The sequence below is a fragment of the Penicillium samsonianum genome, assembly GCF_028829775.1.
Source record: "Penicillium samsonianum strain IBT 33392 chromosome Unknown utg000003l_segment0_segment0, whole genome shotgun sequence".
Classification (NCBI taxonomy): domain Eukaryota; kingdom Fungi; phylum Ascomycota; class Eurotiomycetes; order Eurotiales; family Aspergillaceae; genus Penicillium; species Penicillium samsonianum.
This window is the reverse complement of record NW_026643261.1, coordinates 4,498,376-4,518,321: the sequence shown is the minus strand read 5'-3', so window position 1 is coordinate 4,518,321 and position 19,946 is coordinate 4,498,376. Positions and strand designations below refer to the sequence as shown.

Here is a 19,946-nt window from a genome sequence, read left to right as displayed (position 1 = left end):
CCAATGCAACCCAGAACAGCGTAGGCTAACTATAAATGGCAAATTGGTACCTAGGACCAGAGTCTGCTGGGCTGGGAAACTATATAAACCACGATTAGGTCTCTGAGAATAGGACTTGAAGAAAGCAAAGAGGCTATCGAAAATCTCTATGTGGAGCTTCATACAATCATACCTAGGTGGTCAAAGCTAATGAGTACATACAAAAAGAACGTTCATATCCGACTCGACCTTACATGTTCCAAGTTGTTGACAAGAATTCTCTTGCTTTCTTGTCTCTCTTTACTTTTGTCTATCCTCACATCATACATAGTATCGTCAGAACATCGATCATCCATCTGATCGAGAACCATCATCCAGGTCTTCTTTCCCCTTTCTCCCTTCTCCTCGTACCAAAACACCAGACCATCCATCATCTATCAGATTGGGAAACATTATCCAATTGATCTCATCCAAAACATCACATCCATTGTCACAAACTAACCTTGGGACACCATGGCTGAGTAGGTCACCCTGAGCTACTATGGATTACGAGAGCTACACTAACATGTTTAGTCACGCACCTGCGCCGGCCTTCTCCACGATTGAAAACAGGCTTATTATACCTGATCCACCTATGGGAACCGATGAGCGCGCCCCAGGCCAATTGGCTGCCCGTGTAAAGACCCTGCCATGGACGATTGCCCGAAAAGCCAACTTCGTGAAGTCAGACTTTCTCAAGTTTCTTCGGACTAAGGAACCTCGCCGGGAGCCTACCCTACGGCCTGTCCACGAGTGCGACCGCTGGGGATTTGACGAGCAGGTTGGGATGAGCATTGAAAACGTGGAAGCGATCTATATCCAGACGGTTGGGCGATGGACAGAGGAGGAATGTACCCACTGTCAACAAGAAGATGGGCCATTCGTCAACTGCGTTGTCGTCGATGCTATCGGTTGGCCCAAAGAGTGTGCTAACTGCCACTGGGGTGGCAAAGCCCGCCAATGCTCCCACTTTGTTGAACCCCGCGACTGCTCCGTCGATCAGGAGTTGGCTCGCCAGCGAGCGAGCGATCGCCGATATTTCGTTTGCGAGTTGAACAGTCTCCTCTCAATCACCGAGGATCTTCGCATCGCAACTACCCATACTCGCCAGGCTGGAAATGACAATCTTACGGCATGGAATAGGGTAACTGACACCGTTCAAGGACTACGATCTCGCCTGAGATCTGGTGATCTTATCCGCTCCTCAGATATCCGACGGGTCCGAGAACAGGTCACGGCTGGGGTGAGTCGAGGTAATACCGTCCGATCTGCCGAACATGATGTTAGACTGTACCGTCAGGATCTCCAACGCGCACTTAATGATCTCATTCGCCAGTACAGCGAGTAGGAGGGTATCACTTGCTCTGGTTCATTTTCATTTCATTTCATTTTTTACAACTGGTGTGGCCAGGGTGACCTGGTCTACAAAGTTCAGAGCAAATAATGAGAAATCGAGTTATTTTTATCAAAATCATAGTTTATTATTATTTTTTCTAGCTATAACACCGCGAAGAAGAAGGATATAAAGAGACATCTAAAAAGACATCGTAATGTTATCTTGAATATAGCGTATGCACATAAATCAGATTATTAGAGTCCTACGTCGTTCCAAGGTTCAGGCCACAGACTGCATACGCGGCCGACTACTCTTGTACATTATGGGTTCACAATAACTGGCCTAATGCTAGCAAATTTTATCCTGTCCGCATAATAAGGATAAAAAATGGCAAATTACAACCCAAAGTTTATGATTAGCAATCTATGCACGAGTACTGAAATATACCTCAAGTTAAGCATGGAGAGAGGTATATGCCCATAAATTAGGCATGCCGATGCTCAACCGTTGGGCCTCGCCAGGGCCCCGATAATTAAGCCGGATAATTCAACCGAATGGGCAAAGTGGAGATGGGCCAGACCATAAAAATTCTTAACCAGACCTATGTAGACCACGGATACAGCTTCTCAAATTCTCCAATTCTTAACCAGAGCTCCTCTATCTGCCCATATATCGGTGTAAAACGGTGGATCGTCGCCTCAAACTTGGAATTTTCTCACCCTGCGAACCGCTGGACCTCATATCCCAAATATGTATGCAAACCAATGTTCCCTTCACAAACAGTTCCCCATATTCACGGGGCTTATACCAAATGCATCTATCAGTCCCACCAAGTGTCCCAACCTTGGAAGTCCCACATGCACGCCCAAACTTGGAGACCCAGCTCTAATTCGCACGTATCGTGGAGATGCGAGATACAATCTTGGAATGAACTCAATCTTGTGAACGATGGTCGGCAATCTCGTGCATTTTACAATTTTGCGACCCTTTCTAGCGTTGGTCATGCCCCATGTGTACCACTGGTATACTCCAGGGCAACCCCAACCCAGGCCTTAACTAGGCAGTTGATCGACATGAAACATCAATCACGTTTATCACCCAAAGCTTGGATATCACGAACCCTTCGAGAATAGATCCAAAGGATGAGGAGACCTGGCGATCGTCCATTCTCAGCCATTGAAAGGCTGTTCTCAAGATAAGGAACATAAGCATGGAGGAACAGACCAACCATGTACAGACTCAAGAAGTCGCCATGTGGTCTAGAGAATTGATGGTGTGCTACGGCCTCCGAAAGATATAAAATCCCTGGCATCCGTCTGTCCAATTCTTCTCATCAAGCAGATCCGGGATCCTTTTTGTATACCATCATCTTCACTTCATTACAAACTTCCCTCGCTGTGCGAGTTCCGTTGACAGACAATCTTTGATTTATTCAATCTTTCCACTACTACTTCTTTTGCATCTTTTTTCACAATGAAGACCTCATTTGCCGCCCTTGCTCTGGCCCTCTCTGGCTCTGCCATGGGTGCCCCGTTCTCTAACGGCACTCACGTTGCATCCAACTCTTCTGCTGTGTCGACTCCTGTTCATCTGTCGACCAAGCCAGCTCTCCCCAGCCTCTTTGCTGCCTCCAGCTCTGCATCGCCATCGTCCTCTGCCACTCCGTCTTCTGGGTCCAGGCCTTTGACCTCGGCGCCAGTCCCCAGCGGCAGTGCTGTGAGGCGCGGAGAGGACATCTCCATCCCGACGGACCTCCCGTCCCTGGCCTCGGATGCTCAGTCAGTGGCTGTAGCCCTCGCTTCTCTCGGCGCTAGCGCCCAGAAGCGTGGCGAGTCTCTGTCAATTCCCACAGACCTTCCATCTCTTCTGGCTGATGCCCAATCCATCGGCAGTGCTATCGCCTCGGGGGGTGTCCAGAAGCGCGGGGAGTCGCTTTCCATTCCCACCGATCTCCCTTCGTTGATTTCTGATGCTCAGTCGGCCGCTGCTGCGCTGGCCTCCGCCGGAGCCCAGAAGCGCGGCGAATCTCTGTCGATTCCCACAGACCTTCCGTCTCTTCTGGCTGATGCCCAATCCATCGGCAGTGCTATCGCCTCCGCGGGTGTCCAGAAACGCGCCGCCGAGTCCCTTCCTATCTTGACCCCCACTGGTGCCCCCACTCCTACCGCTCCCCTTGGAACTGGCTTGCCTAAGCCTTTCAGTTCTCTTTTCGCTTCATCTTCTGTGACTGCTTCATCTTCTGTGACTGCTTCCTCTTCTGGTATTGCTTCTACTCCTGGCTCTGCTTCTTCGTCCGGTGTTAGATGGCCAACTGGCAGTCCTCTTGTCTGAATGCGGGTCATTTCTTTTCAAGATGATTGCTACTTGTGTGAGCTATAACTTGCCCTTTGTTGTTTACGAAACTATGGGTCTTTCCCAGAGCTTGTTTTGAACCGTCGCTCGTTAATTGTCGCTCATTAATTGTCGTTCATTAATCGTCGCTCGTTTTGAATTGGGTTGTTTTGATGTTTGATGTTACTGTTAGATCGCAACCAGAATGTACTAGAAGATCAATTGAAATCTCACTAGAATTTGTTTTCATATGGGAGAATTCCAGATCAATAGGACTCTGAGTCAATAGAGATTTCGATTTGTATGGAATACGGGATATGTCATGGTGTGTTTTGTAAAGCCGATCGGGGTCCTGTTGAGGGACTGCTCCGCCCCACGTGTGGATACAGGCACAGACGGCACAGCCGCAACAAAATTGATTCTCCCCTTCTCCTTCGTCATGTCCGAGATCCATCTCGTTTTCTTGGCTGGCTGATCATTCTTTTTCATCCGGTTTTACAGACTTGCTTTCCTAGTGGCTTCTTTTCCTTTTGTCTCCTCAAACCTTAGTCTCACATGCCCTTTGTGGAATCATGGCCCGTTGTCTTTGCAGCAGAGTCTTGTTGAATGGTTGAAATCTGATTTGGCAATGCCCTTCGATTGTATTAAGTACATCGTCCGCCTTCGGGACCTCATCCAGCATGTCCGGTAGTGATCGGGTGGGAGGCTGGGCACGACTTAAGGGTGAGTGGTTGTTCTCGTCTGACACCCCCTTTTCCTTTCGCATTCCCCGTTGAACCTCACGGAGTATACGAGTATAGGCTAATCGAGATGTGCACTAGGTCGTTTTGCCCCGTTTCGTCTGCCAGTCCGCCCTCAACCTCGAGGTTGGCGCCCAGTGGCTCTGCGCCCGCCATACCTGATCTCCCTTATATGCTTGATGTTAACGATGCTGCTGGGCCTGGAAGGGTTGCGGCAGTATAGTGATCGCGAAGGTGGATTGGTATTTTTCGACTACACGGAAGATGTCAACGCCGCACAATCTTTTGCCTACAATTATCTCCCTATCATCATCTCCCTCGTGCTCGTCTTGGTATGGACCGTGACCGATTTCGATGTCCTCCGTCTGGAACCATACTTCCAATTATCCCGACCCGAGGGAGCGCCGGCGACCGTCCTCTTCATCAACTACAACTTCGGCCAAACTATTATCACTCCGATAAATGCCGCAATACGTCGCCACTGGGTCGTATTCTGCGTTTCCTTTGTCACGCTCTCGATCCGAATGATTCTTCCCGCTCTACAGAGTACGGTATTTGAGCTACGCGAGGTGACGGTGGTCGATCACAACACCATAAAAAGCTGGACCAACCTGGTGGATTTGGACACACAAGCGAACTTGATTTCAACGCAAGCTGATTCCCTTGACAACGTGTTTTCCTCAAATGAGCTATTATCCCGGGCCCGATCCGCCAAGTACGCCATGGCGCCCGTGGAGATACCAGATAGCGAGCAAGACGAGAGTACAATGTGGACTGTTGACCAGACGCTGTATTGGGCGCAAGTTTCATGCCAGAATGTTCCTGTTGGGGACAAGCTCACCGTTGATATCGACGATGCCGAGGGGGCATTTCCAACAATTTCGTGGAGCGCCAGTGGTATTGATTTTGTTGTTGATGCATACGGAGGCGCTCAAAAATGTGCCCTTGATTTCAAATACCAGAATGTCTTCTTCCCTACTACCGATTACGTGCAAGTACGGTATTGGGAGCCGATGATCGGTGCTGCTGCCGAAGAAGCATTTCCAAATCGAACCCAGGCCTTCACGGAATTTGGCTGCGATCAGTATGATCTATATGGTATGCTCATCGGAGTCAATATTACCAGTCCAAACTCGACTTCGACCTCGACAGGGTACTCCGCGTCTGGTATGGCCTTTGCCTGTGATATCATCTATCACAAAGCGGAGGCTCGCGTGACTATGCACTCCAACAGCTCCATCATATCTATCAAAGTCGATCGAGCCACCACGCGCGCGCTCACAAAAGCCGAGTTCAACATTGAACACTTCCAAGCTCTGCTCTCTCAACGCGCTCCGTTCACCAGTGACCTGCTCTTCATCCACGAAAATTCCACCACGGGGGCTCGGACAGTGACTGAACTCCCTATCATCAGCCAGGATCTAGGAGATTTCCAGCCTGTGCTAGTGCTCGACACATCGACCGTCATGACAGAGACCGAATTTGAATCAAAGATTGCGCGGGATGTCAAACAGACTTTTGTGCTCACACTCGGTCGCCTGTTTGATCCCGATAGTGCACCAAGTATACTCGCCGCCGAGCGCGTGTCGAACCAAGTCGCTATCGCTGTCGTTGACTTTGCCGCCCTTTGGTCTGAGCTCATTCTTGCCCTGGCCACTTTGACTGCGGTGTACCTTCTTTACATGTATAGTTCGCGCGACCTGTTTCTCCAAAGTGACCCAGGGTCCATCGGTGCCATGTGCAGTATTGCCGCTGATATCTTTCACCCATCCAATATCCTCGCAGAACCAGCGGCGGAAATCCATCAGTTCTCTACTCGGCAACTTCGTCGCATTTTTAAAAATGCACGATGTTACTGGCGACCAGGCCCTTCTGGCAACAGGCTGGATATTATCGCTGAAGATGGTTTGTGCCACCCCTACCCTTCGAATCATATTCATCCCCGAGAATTACAACTGACTGTATCATCAGGCTCCCCTGTCCAGCTTGGAGAGAATCTCCGAACCCGTGTTGATCCAATGCCTCACTTTCTCGTCATTCCTTTCTTTCTTATTGAATTCTTGGCGCTAGCTGGGGTCATTATCCTCATTGGACTAGTGGTCGCATCTCTGCTTCGAAACGGCCGCTTCCGCCACCTGACCCAATCCGACTCGAGTGCGTTCCAGGTCATTCTTTCCTTCCTACCTTCCGTCGTCGCATCGTCCGTGGGAGCTCTATGTACCTCCATTCACCGAAACCTGAGCGTTTTGGAGCCTTGGGTCCACCTGCAACGCGGCAACGCCTCGGCAAGGACATCTTTATCACTGAACTATTCGTCCCAAAGTCCGCTCGCCATTTTCTTCAAGTCAGTTCGCAACCGGTCACCTTTGCTGGCTCTCGTATCGATTGCGTGCGTTGTTAACATGGCTTTGACTGTGGTTGCGGGTGCGCTTTTCACTCAACAATTGACAACCTCAACATTGGACACCAGCGATTTGTCAATGAACTATAGCCAGTCTATATTTTGGCGGACCGACTTCGCCGCAGAATTCACCGAGTATGATTTGATTCAGACCAGCATCAGCAGTGGAGTCCCTATGCTCTCTTGGACTAGCCCAGATCAGTCTTTCGTCCCATTACACGTGAACAATCGCAACCCAGATGTGACTTACAGCGCTTCAACGCTTGGCGTTGGAGCTGAGCTCAAGTGTGAGCCCCTTTCATCCGACGCTCTTGTCTACAATAAAACCAATGGTCATCAGCATTGGCGATATGAACTATTTGATAATTCCTCCATTGAATGCATGGCACGCATGCCACCCTTGAAGAGCAAACAGGAAGGAATCTCGTTATCTATTCACTTCCTGTCCCCAGATGATGTCGAGGAATCGGACATATGCCAGACGTCGACCGTTCTAGTTGTCGGCCGTTGGGATTATTTGCCAAATACCCCGATCACGGACGACAACACAATTGCATTGCACTGTGAACCTCAGGCGAGATTGCAAAACTATTATATCTCTTTCGACCAGAAGGGACAGATCTCTTGGGATGACCCTGTTCCCAAAACATCTATCACCCATGGAACCATGTACGACAATGCTACCGTGAGTCTCGGCCAGTTCAACAAAGTCTTTGCTGCTATTCCTAGCAACTTTGTGGGCAATACTTCCATGCAGAATGGAACATACAACGTTTCTTCCTATGATTGGGCAGGCTTCCTTGTTGCCCGTCTCTACGAAACCCAAGACCCCAACTTTGACGCCCTGGACCCCGTTCTTCTGACCAACATGACTCGCACTGTATATCAATGGGTCTACAGCACCTACTTCTCAATTTGGCGCAAAAATTATCTCGAACCTCTACCTCACCCGGTCCCGGCCACAGATGCCACCATTACCCGCGTTACCTGGCGCATGGTGCCGTCGGGTCCCTCGCTTTCCATCGCTCTAGCCATCATTGTCTTCGACACGATTGTCGTGCTTTTAGTGTTCGGAACACGACGCGGCCGGTTCCGGGGACCCCGAATGCCGCGCTCCATTGGAGCCGTCATCCCGTGGATTTCGCACAGCCAGATGCTTCGTGATTTTACCGATACACACAGCTGGAGCAGTGCTAAACGGCATGCGCATCTCGTATCCCTGAACAAACGCTATGCTTTCCGCATGTTCATGGGTGCCGATAACCGCTTGAGGTACGCCGTGGACCAGGAAACAGAGAATATCAAACCTCCCGATCCGCCGGACGGCGACCCAGAAGTGGTGGCGGACAAGACCACCTCAATTCAGCTACAGGAGATTCGAAGTCCACTCTCTCCTACTCCACCATCTCCTACTCCGCCCTCTGCTACTCCGCCCTCTACTACTCCGCCCTCTACTACTCCGCCCTCTACTACTCCGCCCTGATGACTCTGCCTTTATGTGCTACGACTTTTTTGATTTGGATACGCTATATTATGTTTCGAGGTATATATTCATTTGGACATGGGCGTTTTTGACTTTGATCAGCCTCCCGAGATAGACAGTTGGACAAGCAAGCTGGCTCTCGCTTTGTTCACTTGCATTGTGGACGTCATTGGCGGGGACGTCGCATTGGTACATTGTAAAAAATATCCGGAACCGAGTATATGTTCTCCGGTGCGCCTTTTTCGCATACTCCCGTCTTTGGGCTTTGGAGGTTGCCGGTGTGGAGAGACAGTGTCTCGCATGGCACATTCATGGGAAAGATCTTTGACAGGCAAGAAATTTACATTCATATATATCACGATATCTCGAACATCTTGGATGAGTCCTACTTCCTCTATAATCGACGCCGAGCAAGGTCGAGCGAGACGAAAAGGGTACAGTATGTGGCGCTACGGATGGCATTCCCCGTGTGGCAAGTGGACTACTGGTCTTAATCTCGAGTACATTGAACTACCATGAACGATTTAAATAACTTTGATCTCATTTTGATAGGATTTAAGTACAACATTCATTTCGTCTAGCTTCTATATCAAGCCTTACATCATCGAGCTAAAGCCAAATCAAACATCACATTTCTTGTTCTACCGCGCGGCCCTGAGTCGACCATCAACCGCCCGAAGAAGAACGTAGAGTGTCTCCAAAAAGGGGGCTCGAATACCGAGTTCTCGAGATTTCCGCACTGGGAAGCCCAAGATGACATCGATCTCCATTGGCCGTCCACTTTTGCAATCCGTCTGCATGCTGCTTCCAATCCCAGGCATCGCATTGATCTTTTCCATAAGCTGATCAATCAGACCATCCTTTAGCGGTACACCACAGCCACGGGCGATGTCAATGACCTCCTGCATCAATTGGCGTGTAAAAGGCGTCGCATCTTCTGATGACTTCAACCACGTTTGTGTATCCACCAGAGTAAGAGTAGTCAACGAGTTCCATGCTACGTTCCAAACTACCTTCTCCCATCGCTGGATCTGCATATCTTCAAGAACCTGGAACCGAGTCTTGCCATTTCGGAGGAGATCGGCAAATGTTTCAAGGCGTTGTTGCTCGACTTGGTTATCGACCTTGGGATTGGGAAATAGGCCGATCTGCATATCCTCGGATTTGCTATGCGCGACAATTCCAGGGCTTGTCTGCGTGGCTCCGACCCATGTCTGTGGAAGTTAGATGAGACTGTGTAATTGCCGATGTGAAGAGAACCCACCACACAGGTTATTATCGAGTTGTCCGGGAACTGCTTTCGGAATGGTTCCTCGTTACCAACGCCATTCTGAATGACGACAATGGTAGTCCTGCTGTCGATGGCTGGCTGTAACTGAGCTACTACCTCATCCTGATCGATTGCCTTGTGAGCGCACACGATGTAGTCCACCGGTGAAATTTCCGCGACAGATTTTACCACTTGTTGGACTGTCAGCAAAATAATTTTATTTCCAGGGGTGAATTGTGTTTATCTCACATACCTCGGTGTGGACGGAAAGTATGTTGGCCATGATTCTGGCTATTGATAGTAATTCCCTTTTGGAGCCCAGATATTAATACTCGAATCGCCTAATGCCCAGAAAAGCTCACATTTGCTTGAACAGCCTCATAATTTGAACGGGCTACGACCGTTAGCCGTACACTCTCGGAGCGACTCAGGACAAAGGCATAGAAGGAGCCAATCCTTCATAAGTCAGTACAACATCGTTTTTGTGAAAGAGGCTGAACTCACGCTCCCAACCCATAGACGAGGACATCAATTTGATCCGACATTTTGTGATGATCAAATGCAATGCACTGGATTGTATTCCTTTTGAAACTTGACTTCCAAGGTTCCCCGCATCGGAGGATGGCCGCGTGGGGGTGGATGCTTCACGGAGAATTGGTGGAGCATTGGGATGATGTAGTAGTCTTGGCATTTTTAATTTCAAGCGAAAGAAACTGGCAAGGCAGTGATCCAATTTATAGCTTTACGCTAGCTATCAAGTGTTTCTCCAACCGACTGGTATTCACCATTTCGGGTCTCAGCTCTTCGAGACTGGTGACTCCCAGAAAAACCATATTGGTTTCGATCTCCTGTCGTAGAATCTCGATCATCCGTCGCACACCCTTCTCGCCATATCCGGACAAGCTGAACAAAAAGGGTCTGCCCAATCCGACAGCGGTTGCCCCTAGCGCAATCGCCTTGAGTACATCTGTTCCTCGGCGAATGCCCCCGTCAATAAAGATCTGCATCTTGCTCTCAATTAAGTGAGGTGCGAACTTTCGAATCTCCAGTAGTGTCAGAAGTGGTGATTGTGCCCTGTTTATATAAGTGAGCATATCACCAGCGTGGGGAATGGGTCTTGGGAGATATCATACGTGTCTTGTGAGCGTCCTCCGTGGTTAGAGAGTACAATGCCTTGCACACCATGCTGATAGGCAAGCACCGCGTCCTCCACGCATTGGATTCCCTTGATGACAACAGGAAGATCTGTCAGTTGGCGAAGCCATGTGAGAATTTCCCAGTCGATGAATGGAGATATTGAGCTGGCCATGATCTTCGCCACACCCTGTCCTTCCGCAGTATTATCGGTAGCCTGAAAAACATTAATATAATGAAAGTATAACGCCACCTAGCGGGCAGACTACATACTGTCACCCTCAAGTTAAGCCGTTCATCCATCTCACGTTTCCCCACCACCGGCGAGTCGACCGTAATCCAAATAGCACTAGCACCAGCTCTTTCAGCGCGCCGCACAGTCTCAACAGACTTCTGAATGTCTTTGTTCACATATAGTTGTTGGAAAATAGGCTGGTTCGGTGAAGTACGACTCTTCATCGCTTGTTCAATCGGCATGCTGGATCCGTTTGCGAGAACTTGGACCAGTCCTTCCCTACCAGCTGCAGCTGCCAGCGCACACTCGCCCTCTGGATGGGCAAGTTTTGCAAGACCCACCGGAGAGACATACACCGGGAGCATGGTAGAGTACCCTAAGATTGCAGTGGTTGTATTCACAGCAGGAATCTTGCGCAGGATACGTGGACGAAGGGAAATCTTTTGATATGCCAGGGCATTATTCCGTTTGCTGATCTCGTCATCGGCACCGGATGAGTAATAGGCCCATGTCGTCGCAGGAAGCCTCTGGGCAACTCGCTCAAAATCATGCAGATTGATTAGACTTTGCAATGGCGGAAGACTGTCATGGTCTGCATTTGATTGCTCCTCATTCAACGCATTCGGTTTATCTTTCGGCTTGTCTAATTCACCGGGATCAATGTAGCCTTGGAGCGCGGTTTCAGGGAGTGCTTCACTCAACAACTCCAGTGAATGAACAGAGTCAAATTCTTCAGTCGCATCTTTGCCCGCACATCGCAAAATCACCGTTGCACCACCCGGGTGGGAGTCCAAAAAGTCTGCAGAAGTCAGCCTAGAATCTCAGCCCCTGCAGAGATTGTGAGTTTCCTACCTGTGACATCGTAGACAGCCCCGTGGATGGCGACCCAACACGACTCCTGATTGTTATGTCGGTTGATCTCCTGGCGAGTAAGTTTCATCGTGGATTATTACTCTGTATTGCCAACTGCAAATGGCAGATTCTCGTCATAAAATGAATACTCTAGTTCTGTAATTCCCAACCCCAATGATGATCCCGGAATCCATCCGAGCGTGGGGGTTCACAGCCCCATACCCAGTAGCTCTTGAGACGGGACAGTTTCTCCGCATTTCCTTTCTCCACTACCTCTATTGCGGGGATTCTGGGATTCTGGGATTCTGGGGAGGTAACTGCCGCTCCCAACCCATAGAGGAAATCAATTTCATTCGACATTTTGTAAGGAGTAAATGGACTACTTCCTCAACAATACTTCTACGGAGATCGGAAGGCATTCGGGCCGGGGTGGCACCTAAGATCAGAATGGTACCGGGCTAAGTTTGAGACGGAGCACTATGACGATTAATCCCGATTCATTCGGCTATGGCCCGAGCCAGAGCCGCACGGACGAAGAATCAGCTGGAAAGACGCCAAGGCAGCAGTGGCGAGAGATGGAAGCTCGGTGAATGGTACACCATTGACTAGAGCACTGGTCAGCAAGATCCCACATCTGGTTGTTGCCCGCAAGAGATACCAGATAGTGGTGTAAGATGGGAGACAGGAACCAGACCCTCTACGAGATAGAGGGGTGGTAGTGGGGTCTCGAGCACCAAGACTAAAGCCGTCCAGAGAATAGTGCAACAGCGAATTTGAGAGTCAATTCGACAGAAAGCACCTACAGCTCGACAACTTATGGTCACCGCAGAATAGTGATGGCCCCGACGTCGAAGTCACCAAATGCCAACGCGGTGGCAGCCCTAACTAGAAGCTGATGACGATACCGAGCGAGAATTCCATCATCGATCCCAAGACGGGCGAAGTCATCTAGCAACCAAAGGATATCCGCCTTACAGACGACGTAGCGATCCTGTCACTCAACATGCACGATAAGCAATACCGGGCAACCCATTTAGCCTAGGATTTTGATATCAAAGGCGACATTCGGAAGGCTAGAGTCCCCATCGCGCCTACCATCCTGATCTCACAGAACGGCTTATAGACAGTGCGCATATGGAAGCACTGGTAGATATTCACGGGAGGACGTAACGGTGCTGGATGGATTAAAATAGGCTGCTGTAGCTAGAGAATGCATGAGCATCTTCCTCGTCCCCTAGCTTTCAGCGTAACTAGGATGAAATGGAAAAGATATTTAAATTTGTTTATGCTGCGGTAATATGCTTGGCAGTCTAGAAAGAGCGCTCGAAAGGGCAGATTGGACATTTACGCTGCCGGTCAGTTAGTCTTTTCGCCTATTGTCTTTTCGGCGGTTTGCGTCTCGGTTTAGAATTTTTAACTAGGGTTTCTGGCAATAGCTACTGTAAATGAATTGCCTTCTCGCTCAAATTTAATGGCAACATCTTCGAAATCATAATAGTAGCAATGAGTGGCAGTAATTTGGTTTTAGGTACACCTCTCCGCACTATATTCAAAGCTCCTACGGCTCTGCCATAGTGGCCCACCTCTCTGGGGCAGTTTTTCCACCAATCAACACATAAAATAGGATGCTTAATACCGAACCCATCACCCCTCGACGTGGGGGAACTGATACACGGCAATCAGCTTAACCGCCCGGACTTCTCCCGAGGCCCCCGCGTGGGATGCATGGTGTGGGGTTGGGTCGCGAACCTCAAGCTACAATATAATTTGGTCGCATCCCAGATTCTGTTGCTGCATACAAATTTCATTCCGTAATTCACCATGGCGAAGATTAAGTCCATCGAGCACTTCCGTGTCAAGCCCCGATGGCTGTTTGTTAAAGTCACCGATGAAGAGGGGCGCTTCGGTTGGGGAGAGGGTACGCTGGAAGGACACTCTCTTGCAGTCGAAGGAGCACTCGATGAAATTATCACTCGCATTGTGGGATACGAAGCGGAGTATGCTTGAATCAATTGTTTTGCATCACAGCCAAAACGCTAACCGTCCCCGACAGCGATATCCAACACATTTGGCAGACAGTATGGCGGCTCGGGTTCTACCGTGGTGGACCGGTATTCATGTCAGCTCTATCGGGCATTGACATCGCTTTGTGGGATCTGAAGGGCCGAAAGCTGGGCGTCCCAGTCCACGAGCTCCTGGGCGGAAAGGTGCGCCAGAAGGTGCAGGTTTATGCCTGGATTGGAGGTGACCGACCAAGTGATGTCGAGGCTGCGGCGTGAGTTCCGAGAAAAGAAAGGAGAGCAAAATAAACCGAAGTACTAACAACCTTCCTCAATAGGAAAGAACGAATCGCCCAAGGCCTCAAGTGCGTCAAGATGAATGCCACGGAAGATGTCAACTGGCTCGACTCGCCCGCCGTTTTACAGTCCTGCGTGGAACGATTGAAAAAAGTGAAGGCTCTGGGTCTTGATGCCGGTCTGGACTTCCACGGTCGCTTGCACAGACCTATGGCTAAGCAGCTGGCTAAGGCACTGGAACCTTACCACCCTCTATTCATCGAAGAGCCTCTGCTGTGCGAGCATCCTGAAGCGATCAAGCAACTTTCCGAGCAGACTACCATTCCTATCGCATTCGGCGAGCGCTTATACTCCAGGTGGGACATTAAGAGGTTCTTGGAGGATTCGTCGGTAGATGTCCTACAGCCTGATATTGCCCACGCAGGAGGTATCTCCGAAACTATGCGTATCGCAAACATGGCTGAAGCCTACGATGTTGCTATCGCACCTCATTGTCCTCTAGGTCCGATCGCCTTAGCAGCCTCTCTCCAAGTGGCCGTGTCGATACCCAACTTTGTTATCCAAGAGATGTCGCTGGGCATGCACTACAATGTTGAAGCTGGAGATATTGACTTGAACAGCTACTTGGTGGATAAGACGGTCTTTGATATTAAGGAGGGATATGTGGCTGCCCCCTCGAAGCCCGGCTTGGGAATTGATATTGACGAAGAGCTGGTCCGGAGGATCAGCAAGGAGACAGAGCCTTGGCAGCCCAAGGAGTTCTATGGACCAGATGGCTCTATTCGTGAGTGGTAATAATGACGATGTTATATGGATATGCCTGTTATAGATTGGTCTTCGAATATTCAGAATGCGGCGCATTCACAAGAGCGGAGACGAAGCAAGATCACGATCCGAATCACTAAGATATATTATGACTTTTCGTTCTTCTTCTTGTTCTTCTTCTCTTCCTCTTAGTTTTGAGCACCAATTTGTAACATTGAATGCTAAGATGAGGATTATGATGGCCGGCTTGTGATCCGTATGACATCTGAGTTTCATCATCTCAATATAGTACAATATCACGCGCAAGAACGTCCCGTTATATCACGACAGGCTTAGAAAATGATGATGATAGCGTCTCTATCACAGATATAATTTATCCTTCTAATGTAGGACCCCTGACCTCCTCAAATAATCCGGTGCCTTGAAGATATCTGCCCTTCTTTTTGTATTCAACCACCACATAAAGAGAGCAGCCGGCACATAATGATTTTGCAAGCTCTCCTGGCGTTTGCAACGCTGGGACTTGCTGTCGACTATCCAGTCGTCTCTTTGTTCATTCCAAACGCCGACCCCCAATCCTTGTTGGGCGAAGTTTTGGCAGCGGTTCGTATCAATGAGAATGATCCATGAATATCCAACTAATTCTAAATAGCAATCAGCAACAACTACATACAGCATCAATTGCCCACCCGGCAGAACTAATAGCACAGAATGCGGTATGGGCCCTGGCCTATTTTTGACCGCAGCCCCAACAAGTGTCGAATATTTGATAAGTGCTGAATATGACAACGTGTGCGTTTACTCAACCCTCAACTATTGCTACAAGCTACAATAGATTGCTCACTGATTCAACAGATACAATCACGTTGTCTGCGATGTGACCGATCTCCCCACCGGGGCTTATACTTGTACAGGCACTGTTACTGGGAAGGGGGCCAATACGCCCGGAACCAGCACCTCAACCGTCGCTTGGGACCAGATATCGCTGTTGCCGGTTACCATAACTTCCACTGCTGACCCGGTCGCATCAACAGCAAATGGGTCCATTTCTACAAGTACTAGTGAAGTTTTGTCGGGTAGCGAGACATTACCCGCTGCCACCGTCGTCACTACCCCCGCGGCGGGTACGGCTGCTGCTACCTCTGTCGCGGCCACCACCCCCGTGCGAAGTGCGGCTGGAAGGTCAAAGCCTACTAGTTTTGTACTAGCTTGTGCCGCAGTTCAAGCTCTGATGGCATTGTTACAGTGATTGAGCTTGATCTTGTATTTCCAAGGTTGTCTGGCATTCCTTGCCTTTCAATATTTCCGACATTCACAAAATAGATTGCTACGAAATCTAGTTTAGCAACGTTTAATATTCTAATTTTACTAGAGGCCCATTTCAAAAACCCCTCCGATTACTGCGTAGATTGTTTTGACACATGGTAAACATTGAACATATATCGTTTGGAAACTTGGGAACCTACATCGGCCTATGACAAGTCCTGTTCTGTTTTTATGTTCACGTATTGATGATGTATTGGGAGAACAGTATCTCAACGCCTTGTAAGAGTCGTACTCAAACCACTCTGCAGGCTGTAGGGGGACAATAGCCATGATCGCATGCGAAACTGCAAAGGCCGAGATATGAATCATCTTCGCCGACAAGAGGGGCCCCATGAGCTCCAGTTGATGGTGGACGCGGGACTGGATTCCCATATTGCGTACAAGTGCAGGGTCCAGGTGGACAATAACCATAGTTGCAACAAAAGGAACACAACCCAATGTAGTTATTGGGTCCTGTTCCCGCAATGCAGGTCCTGCCTCCACCTCCGCCGCCACCACCACCTCCTCCTCCTCCGCTGCCACCTCCTCCACCGCCGCCGCCAGTTGGGGTTGTAGGAGGGGAAGGTGGTGGAGTCAGAGGCTCGGTGACTGTAACAGTGACCACGACAGTCGCAGAGCATTGTCCAGGGGGCGTTGTTGTGGTTGGGGGAGGACTTGGCAAAGTGGTGCTCGTACTTGAAGACGGAGGAGCTGGGGGCACTGTACCTAATGAGGGGCTCGCTTGACATGACTGGACACGCAGGCCTTGTTTAAAGGCAGAGAGTCCATCTTGCTGGAGGGGATCATTGAATCCTGCTGGAAGTGTTCCGACTAGACACCAAAGTTAAAAGCGGGATCGTAACCAGTGGTCATATTTTCACTTACCATAGGCATTGAAGTTATATAAACCACACACGCACCCGTTGATGATCTCCTTCAAACTAGTCCCTGACAGAATAGTCTGCCCATCGCGCATGACCGCGAAGCTTTGTGCGCCAACTCCCATCGGCACCTCCTTTGCACTTGCACCTGCTGGCGCGTCATAATTATAGACAGTCCCGCCGCTGTTGACCTGCACTGTGGCTGGGGATGTAAGCAATGATACAACGAACACAGAATCTGCCATGGACTGCCAGCCATCTGGGCGGCCCATGAAGTAGTTTCCACTCCCATTGTTTGCTGATACCATGCAGGTATCTGTTGAGTCGCAGTCTACCCCACGTGGTGCAGGTCGATACCAGTATACTAACTCATCAGATGAGATATGAGCGTTGGGAGACGACTGGCCTGCTTTGAACGCAGCGATGTATGGTTTTGAAATGTCCAGCCATCCGTCGTGGGGCCTGTAGTCACCCGTTAGTTGAGTCGGTTGAAATATGGAATCTGGCTTTGAAAGGCCGGTTTTGATATTCTCACATGTCATTGACCCATTTTGAGGCGCCGTCATCAGTATGTGGTGATTTCAAAGGACCAATGTAATGAGACTCTCCGTAGTCATTCCATGTCACAATCTCGATAAAGCGCGGTTTCAATGCAAGGATCTCATTCCATCTGTTAAACCATAGGAGATCAGATGGGAAGTTCCAATTCTTGCTATAAGAAACTTCAGGTCCGAAATGCGTGAAGAACCAAGGTGATACAGCTGCTTCATAGTTAGAAACTCAATTTAGATCTCGGTGGAAATGGAAAGGAAAAGACTAACGGGCAATATAAGCTTTTCCGCGGAGGGCGTTAACATATTCTCGATCTCCGTCGGCCACCGAAATATTGTGACCTGGAGTTGGGGCTTTGTTGTTTCCGTTGTTTGGCCACGCCATCCAATTCAGGAGGCCGTCAACTGGCGAGATGTCTGTCCCAGTGGATGGGTGGAAATTGGGCGCGAAAAATATCGATCTTCCAACTGCAGCTCGCAATGCTGCAACATCCATTCCATCCCCGGCAAATGATGAAACGAATACTTTGTTGTCGACGAGAAGTTGTGCAGGCTTGCTAGCATACTGGGCAATCTTCTGGCCAACTGCGGTAGCCTGGTCAATATGCCACCAGTTGAAATCGAATGATAGGAAGACTTTCATGTCATTGTTGGCAGCCGATTCGTATGCCAGTTGGAGTTGTTGGTCAGTATAAGGATCTACGCCAATGTTCAGAGCAAATGCATCAATCCCCAGAGACTTAGCACGCTTCATGTCATCATCAAAGTCCGAGGCGCTCCTTCTGTTGCTGACGATTCCGATCTTTCAGAATATCAGTATATATACAACGCAAAGAAGACGCTCGAGGGGGATATTACCATGAAGTGCGCAAAGACAAGTCGGTCGGTGGACTGTCTTTTGGCACGACGTATCTCATGATTCACATTAGACACTCCATGAACTATCGTAAATAGCAAAGTAATCACACCCAAAATAAACCGTATCTTCGTCATGGTTTTGAAGTTCTCTTAGTTCACTTCACCATGGGTCAATATTCTGAATTCTGAATTAGGTATTTGTATTTGTTTTGTGTAAATCATGCATCTTTAAATATATCATATATCCTTGATTTACCAGATCACTCGGAACTTCTCGCAGCTGACCTACGAAGGTTAATCATTTGGACAATGAGTGTGATGTTTGCCAGTTATCTCTCCGAACCCAATCAGCGCCTTACCTACAAGGAACCATGTGGTTGTTACAAAACTCTGGGGCGACAAAATCGCAAAGTTGGTGCGTTAATGCTCACACCATCAGGATATCGCGCGTTTTTGCGTTTAAAGTAGGTACAGGGTGGCCGCCGGATATTTTTAGGGGTAGCAGTGGCTGTTTAATTTTATATATACCTGCCGGTTACCATACAGAAATATGATAAGAACTTCATCTTGAAGCGGGTTAGAACCGTCGATACCATCAATAACATTTTCAATGTGTATCCAGCGTTGTTCTTTTGTTAGATAAATATCTCTGGAGACTCGGTTCTCTTTTACACTACGCTAGTCAAAGTTATACATTGGCATCGTCCATAATGATGGAATTCGTAAAATATTCAAGCCCTTGTGATTCAACGTGAACGTAGTAGAAGACATGCTCAAGATCCCCCGAACCTTAATTCATCGGCATTATATCACCTGGGCAGTAACCTCCCGAATGTAACCCACAAACCAAAAATTGCTTTTTGAGGATGTTGGTATAGATCACAGGAAGTCTGACTAGATTAAGCAAGCAACTTCCAGGATTTTATGTGCAGAGACACTAACTGAAAAGTCAAATTCCCAAACCATAAGATCTGAATGGAAAGTTACGATTTATGCTTTTATCTACAAACATACAAATATGTCCTTCTCGGAGAAAACTGTTAGCAGCAAAATCCCATTCAGCAGCTGACTACCAAATTGTACGACCTAAGAAGGTTCTTCTCATTAAGGTTTGATGGCTCCATCGGGAAGTGTGTTAGATGGGAAACTCAATGGGTATCAAAGTGATACTACATTTATTTACATATGGGGAAACAATCAGCAGACTATTGTAACATTTGCGGGGGTTACACCCTGTAGAAAATTGTAACTCCAAAAGCCACATGGTCTTGTCACAACACCACCTACTTCAGGTAATTCCTTTCATAATGGAAGCGCGTATAACCTTCATTTGCGTCATTGCCGGTGAAAGACACCGAAAGACACTGAAACGACCTTGAAACCTCGGGACCAATTACTTGGATGATTTTAACCTTGGAAGTTAGTAGAAATAGGCACGTGGCTCTTCATCTCCCACTTCCTAGACCGGCATTAAGCATATCCGAAGTTG

The 19,946-nt window shown here is 48.7% G+C and overlaps 9 protein-coding genes across 9 annotated transcripts; 5 read left to right on the top strand and 4 right to left on the bottom strand.

Annotated features, from left to right (window-relative positions):
* Nucleotides 1-492: 492 nt before the first annotated feature.
* N7471_005330 (DUF3716 domain-containing protein) lies at nt 493-1,366 on the top strand (the record flags this gene model as incomplete). The annotated part of the gene is made up of 2 exons (XM_057278049.1): nt 493-500; nt 553-1,366. The coding sequence occupies 2 exons, from the start codon at nt 493-495 to the stop codon at nt 1,364-1,366; spliced, it is 822 nt and encodes a 273-aa protein (XP_057137659.1).
* A 1,461-nt stretch (nt 1,367-2,827) lies between these two features.
* N7471_005329 (uncharacterized protein) lies at nt 2,828-3,685 on the top strand (the record flags this gene model as incomplete). The annotated part of the gene is made up of 1 exon (XM_057278048.1): nt 2,828-3,685. The coding sequence occupies one exon, from the start codon at nt 2,828-2,830 to the stop codon at nt 3,683-3,685; it is 858 nt and encodes a 285-aa protein (XP_057137658.1).
* A 680-nt stretch (nt 3,686-4,365) lies between these two features.
* Nucleotides 4,366-8,309, top strand: N7471_005328 (DUF3433 domain-containing protein; the record flags this gene model as incomplete). Its single annotated transcript, XM_057278047.1, has 2 exons — nt 4,366-4,408; nt 4,507-8,309. 2 exons carry the CDS (start codon nt 4,366-4,368, stop codon nt 8,307-8,309), a joined length of 3,846 nt encoding a protein of 1,281 aa, XP_057137657.1.
* A 641-nt stretch (nt 8,310-8,950) lies between these two features.
* Nucleotides 8,951-10,124, bottom strand: N7471_005327 (ketopantoate reductase family protein; the record flags this gene model as incomplete). The annotated part of the gene is made up of 5 exons (XM_057278046.1): nt 8,951-9,523; nt 9,574-9,770; nt 9,833-9,887; nt 9,942-10,035; nt 10,084-10,124. 5 exons carry the CDS (start codon nt 10,122-10,124, stop codon nt 8,951-8,953), a joined length of 960 nt encoding a protein of 319 aa, XP_057137656.1.
* A 189-nt stretch (nt 10,125-10,313) lies between these two features.
* Nucleotides 10,314-11,888, bottom strand: N7471_005326 (FMN-dependent alpha-hydroxy acid dehydrogenase; the record flags this gene model as incomplete). Its single annotated transcript, XM_057278045.1, has 4 exons — nt 10,314-10,653; nt 10,713-10,930; nt 10,987-11,747; nt 11,801-11,888. 4 exons carry the CDS (start codon nt 11,886-11,888, stop codon nt 10,314-10,316), a joined length of 1,407 nt encoding a protein of 468 aa, XP_057137655.1.
* Nucleotides 11,889-11,950: 62 nt separating this feature from the next.
* On the bottom strand, nt 11,951-12,160 carry N7471_005325 (uncharacterized protein; the record flags this gene model as incomplete). Its single annotated transcript, XM_057278044.1, has 1 exon — nt 11,951-12,160. One exon carries the CDS (start codon nt 12,158-12,160, stop codon nt 11,951-11,953), a length of 210 nt encoding a protein of 69 aa, XP_057137654.1.
* A 1,461-nt stretch (nt 12,161-13,621) lies between these two features.
* On the top strand, nt 13,622-14,892 carry N7471_005324 (mandelate racemase/muconate lactonizing enzyme family protein; the record flags this gene model as incomplete). Its single annotated transcript, XM_057278043.1, has 3 exons — nt 13,622-13,797; nt 13,854-14,075; nt 14,139-14,892. The coding sequence occupies 3 exons, from the start codon at nt 13,622-13,624 to the stop codon at nt 14,890-14,892; spliced, it is 1,152 nt and encodes a 383-aa protein (XP_057137653.1).
* A 453-nt stretch (nt 14,893-15,345) lies between these two features.
* Nucleotides 15,346-16,111, top strand: N7471_005323 (uncharacterized protein; the record flags this gene model as incomplete). Its single annotated transcript, XM_057278042.1, has 3 exons — nt 15,346-15,465; nt 15,515-15,654; nt 15,718-16,111. 3 exons carry the CDS (start codon nt 15,346-15,348, stop codon nt 16,109-16,111), a joined length of 654 nt encoding a protein of 217 aa, XP_057137652.1.
* Nucleotides 16,112-16,420: 309 nt separating this feature from the next.
* N7471_005322 (glycoside hydrolase family 71 protein) lies at nt 16,421-18,592 on the bottom strand (the record flags this gene model as incomplete). Its single annotated transcript, XM_057278041.1, has 5 exons — nt 16,421-16,998; nt 17,053-17,510; nt 17,584-17,809; nt 17,870-18,401; nt 18,458-18,592. The coding sequence occupies 5 exons, from the start codon at nt 18,590-18,592 to the stop codon at nt 16,421-16,423; spliced, it is 1,929 nt and encodes a 642-aa protein (XP_057137651.1).
* Nucleotides 18,593-19,946: the final 1,354 nt, after the last annotated feature.